The sequence below is a fragment of the Ixodes scapularis genome, unplaced genomic scaffold (assembly GCF_016920785.2).
Source record: "Ixodes scapularis isolate PalLabHiFi unplaced genomic scaffold, ASM1692078v2 PGA_scaffold2__306_contigs__length_199485367, whole genome shotgun sequence".
Classification (NCBI taxonomy): Eukaryota; Metazoa; Arthropoda; class Arachnida; order Ixodida; family Ixodidae; genus Ixodes; species Ixodes scapularis.
The window spans coordinates 150,367,991-150,372,714 of record NW_024609857.1 but is presented as its reverse complement, the minus strand read 5'-3'; the positions used below and the strand labels follow the sequence as shown (position 1 = coordinate 150,372,714).

Sequence of the window (4,724 nt, the reverse complement as noted above, 5' to 3'; positions counted from 1 at the left end):
GCCTTTTTCCTCTTGTCGTTTTTGTGTCAATTTCTGAAGAGTTCTCGAGGGACTCATTGAAACGTCCTGCGGAAGGTTAGCCGGATCAAGCGCGCGCCACAATGCAACAGCGGCCGATTATGTGGGGCCCTTCTTTTCCCCCTCACCCCCCTGGATTTTTTTCGTGGATCACGTGGCTTTGAAACAATCGGAGCGACGGGCGTGGTGTATATAAGGGGGCAGGTGGCCGGCAAGGGACACCACGGATCAGCTGCCGCAGCTCTCTGGATACCGGACCCAAGATGAAGGTGAGAATGACCACTGCGAAGCTACGACGAGCCGACGAACCACGGACACTGGATTTGCCACGGTTGGATTAACTCAGATTCGGAGAATATATTTGTACGGGCAATTAGCTTTCGACTAGATGCAATGATAATGAGAGCTATAACAAATCGGCCTCGAAGGAAGCCAAGGTCAAGTTAGCTTACGTTCCCAAGGTATTCTTACTCGCTAAATAATTTGTTATTATTACTTAACGATTTGCCAAACGTATCTTGGATGATTGATTGGGTTTAAATATTTGTTCATTATCAGTTAGGACGCCAATTGAACAAGAGGTCAGGCAGAGCTCAACGACTACGTGATCTTTGCTACGCTCCTCAGCCTTGTTTCGTTTCTTTTCTTTTGCTTACTTGCGTTATTGAATGATAAATTTACGCCGAATAATATCAGAGGCGCAGCTCTAATAATTGGGTAAGGAATTTACGGATTTCTCTTTGTCAGCTGTGAACTCTTCCAAAATCTCTAGGCTTTTGTTTATACGTGTCATTTTTCCAATGCCATTGAGTATATTGCCGTCACCCGGTCCCACGATGATTAAAGAATATAACTAAAGTAGCCAAAGGTCAGAAAATAATTTCCCTTCTGCGAAAATTAATCAAATCATCAAATTAAAAGTGCGATCGATTTTGTTGGCACAGACGTGATTATGCTACATACGCGATATTCAATTTCAAAAGTTCAAGCCCGGTGACGACCCTTTCTCAAACTGCGACGTGACCCCAATCCATCAGTCATCGAACGAAAACGTGGAGCAATCGTTGACCACGCAAATCGTAAATAAGCAAAGCAATTTAAAACAAAAGAAAAAATTAGAAAAGAGCCACGACGAGCGACTCGGTAGATTTGTTTGGTTTGTACCGGGGCGCCTCTTTATCCTATTCCTTAGAGTCGCATAATTTGTTATTATACCTAATGACGACATCACGTGACTGCTGGAAAAATTCAAAAATATGTCATGATTCAGAATGGCGGCATATTGCCGTCTAACGATAAGAGAGTGAGCCAGGTGGAGACACAGGTACCCGCTTGTAGTAGGAATTAATATCCGAGGCAAGATAAATACAAATATTTATTTAAAGTGAGCTTTGCTGATACCGAAATATGGAGGAAAAAGGCGTTCCACGCCTGTATATAGAAAGAGAAAATTAAAAAAAAAACATCTTCGCGTGTTATCACATATTTTTTGAGGAAATACTCCATAATCAAATAGATACATTAATTAAAGTTTCAATCATTCCGCTCTTAAAACATTGTAAAAGAGTAATTTAGTGTTGCTCTTATCGATGAGGTCAGGGGCTTCATAGCACCGTATTTATTATTTCGTAGGTATTGAAAGAATAACGGCGTTGTAGAAGTTGCGGTGCGATGGCGCACCGCAACTTGTACAGCGGCACTGCTTCCATTGCGACCTCATATAAAATAAACCTATCATGTTTTTCAATATCAACAAATCAGGGAAGATTATGTTGAAACCTTGAGGTATATTAGCGTTATTTTTATCGTGAGATGGCAATAATGCCTCACTTTACGCTTTGTTCAATTAACGTAAGAAGTGCTAAGAAAATTAGCAAGTAGTATGGGTGAATTTTCTTGAGAGATTTTCTTCGTGTGCTAAATAGTGCTCTGAAACAAAAAAAAAAAACAATCAACAGGAAGATGACACTGAGTTACTATGATTACTCTTTAGTAATACTTTTTTTACCACTTTGTGCACGCGCACACTTCCTAGGGTCTCCCAGCTGTTTATGAAGTAACAAAACACAAATTGATTGATGTATTGTTTGCGAATTGATTGATTGATTCATTAATTCAATTGATATCTGTCCATCCAGGTTATCATTCTCCTCGCCGCTCTTGCTGTCGCCCACGCTGGCTTCGTCGGCCATGCCGGCTTCGGCTACGGCCACGGTGGCTACGGCCACGGCCACGGCCATGTCGCTGTCGCTAAGGTGGCTGTTGCCGCCGAATCCGGACACTCCTCCCAGCACAGGTCTCAGGATGTGAGTTGAACTCTGTCGTCTCCTACTTGCCTGCCATGCTGCGTTAACGTATTAGCAAGTACCTCCTCAACGGGAACTGAAGGGCTCTATTTTAAAAGCTGCAGCGTTTAATTTGAATTGTTAGGAAGAATTCCGGACGCTCTTTCCTTGGGGTGAGAGGGTGTGAAAGACTTCCAGAAATCCACATTTGAACTTTTTTTTATAAAAACGTGAAGCTTCGTGGCTCCCTTACTAGAGTGATATATGAGTTAAGAATGGTGGCAGTTTGCTATAAAGTTCTCTAAAAATTCAGAGGTCTTTCTACATTTTTATGCCTTGCGCTTTGAATGTCCTCTTCTCGTAGAAGCTGTCAGATGTCATGTTCCGCCATAAAACCTTCTGCAGCAACGATAGCAGCCATTTATGCTCTGAGAAAGTGAGGAAGAGAAGGAGACGAGAGCACACGGGGACGTCAGGATGCCGAGCTCTGGTTCTGCACTGCACGCGTCGAGCGCGTTTGAATGCGAGAGCCGATCGTCGGACGCCGGCGATTCGCGTTCTAACGCGTTCGAGGAGTGCAGTGGAGACAAAGGCAGCTAGGTTTAGGTTTACCCACGAATCCTTCCAACCAGAGCTCAGCGATTTGTTGTTCACGCGCACTCTCGTCTTCTATACTTTCTCTCAGATCCTCGAAGCGTAGTCACTCACGAGGTGAGAGCGGCATAGAAGAGCTTCCGTTTTCAAGCCTCCAACCCGAGCTTCCTTCCTTGGACAACGGTCCTGCGTCTCGTGCACGGAAAACGTACTTCCATACGTTTTCCGGTTAACCCTTGGTGATTAGTTCATTATTGATCATCGGGTCGCCTTCGTTTGTGACAATATTACTAACCAACACCGGGTTTCAGTCGACATCAGATGCGGGAGAATGACTCGAGAAATGGATGTGCTGATCTGCTGCTCACCTAACACTCTCCCTATTTCTCCCCAATCTTGTAGCTGAAGGGCAACTACAACTTCGGATACAAGGAGAGCCACACCAGCGGCGGCTCCTTCCGTCAGGAGTCCGGAGACGCCTGGGGCAACAAGGTCGGATCCTTCGGTCTCACCGACGCCGACGGTCGCGTCCGTGTCGTCAAGTACGTCGCCGACGGCCACGGCTTCCGCGCCCATATCGCCACCAACGAGCCAGGAACCGCCGCCTCCCACCCTGCTGCCGCCTCCTTCAGCGCTCCCCACAAGGTGCCCGCCGTCGGCCTCGGAGTCGCTAAGGTCGCCGTCGCTGCCGCCCACCCAGTGGCCTCCTACGCCGTTGCCCCAGTCGCATACGGTCACGGATACGGACACGGTGGATACGGACACGGTGGATACGGACACGGTGGATACGGACATGGATTCGGGCACGGAGTTGTCCTCGGCCACGGTGGATACGGACATGGATTCGGCCACTTTGGAGGCTACGGCCATGGATTCCACGGTTAAGCTATAAATTTCGTGTTTAGAAGTATTCGTCTGTCCCTCTGTTTTCCTGCCCCTGTCCACTGTTCGTCCAGCTGCCACTACACCTCTTTCTGTCGCTTCACTGTCCGACTTTCCTTCTTTTGTGTGTGCGTACTTTCTACTGTCCCTAATTTATTTCCTTCCTTTCCGTCCGTGTCTCAAAGTACAAAATCGCTCTTTTATTGTGCAATAAACGTGCGTTTTTTCGAGCCCCCCAAAAATCGTCTGGAGCCTGGTCACTGTCGTTTGCGATGTAGACTGCTATGTAGGATTGTTGAAGTGCTTCAAACAATAAAGTTGCGTTTATATTTGTATCGTTTGTCGTCTGCTTGACCGTTATACAAAGTGTCAAATAATTAGCACAGTGATGAACCGCGAAAAAGAATTAAAGAGAAGTCGGCCATGAAGTAAAGTGGCTACTTCACAGTCCGACTAAAGCGCGAAACACATGTACGACGAAACCCTCCGATCCGACGTCCGACCGCGCAATACGGCGGTCGGAGGCGAGGGTTTTCAACGCTCTCCGATGCTACGAAAACCCTCTCCCCCCAAGGTCATTCCGGCAGTCCGCACGTCGGATCGGACGGTTTCGTCGCACATGTGTTTCGCGCTTAAGCCATACTAAGAGTAGTTTAAGACTTCACATTGTTGCTATCGGCGTGTATAATACCTTACGTGATTGGGTGCAACTTACCAAATTTCAGAAGTCTTAGATATCGATTAACACTGAGCATATCCAGTAGATTTCGTTCGTCAAACATTTAATGTTTTGTATTCTCTATGTCACGCGATAAAAGTCTGCGACGATCACAAGAAACATTGTGCTCAATTGCATAGCATGAATTGTCGACAAGCTCATTTGGTGCATAATGCAGCGCTGACAAGCGGGTTACCAAATAAAGTAACCATGTATAGAGCGTCCTA

General features: G+C 46.2%; 1 protein-coding gene across 1 annotated transcript; it reads left to right on the top strand.

Moving 5' to 3' along the window:
- Nucleotides 1-281: 281 nt before the first annotated feature.
- LOC115327020 (cuticle protein 14-like) lies at nucleotides 282-3,782 on the top strand. The gene is made up of 3 exons (XM_029988191.2): nucleotides 282-287; nucleotides 2,157-2,324; nucleotides 3,300-3,782. Exons 1-3 carry the CDS (start codon nucleotides 282-284, stop codon nucleotides 3,780-3,782), a joined length of 657 nt encoding a protein of 218 aa, XP_029844051.2.
- Nucleotides 3,783-4,724: the final 942 nt, after the last annotated feature.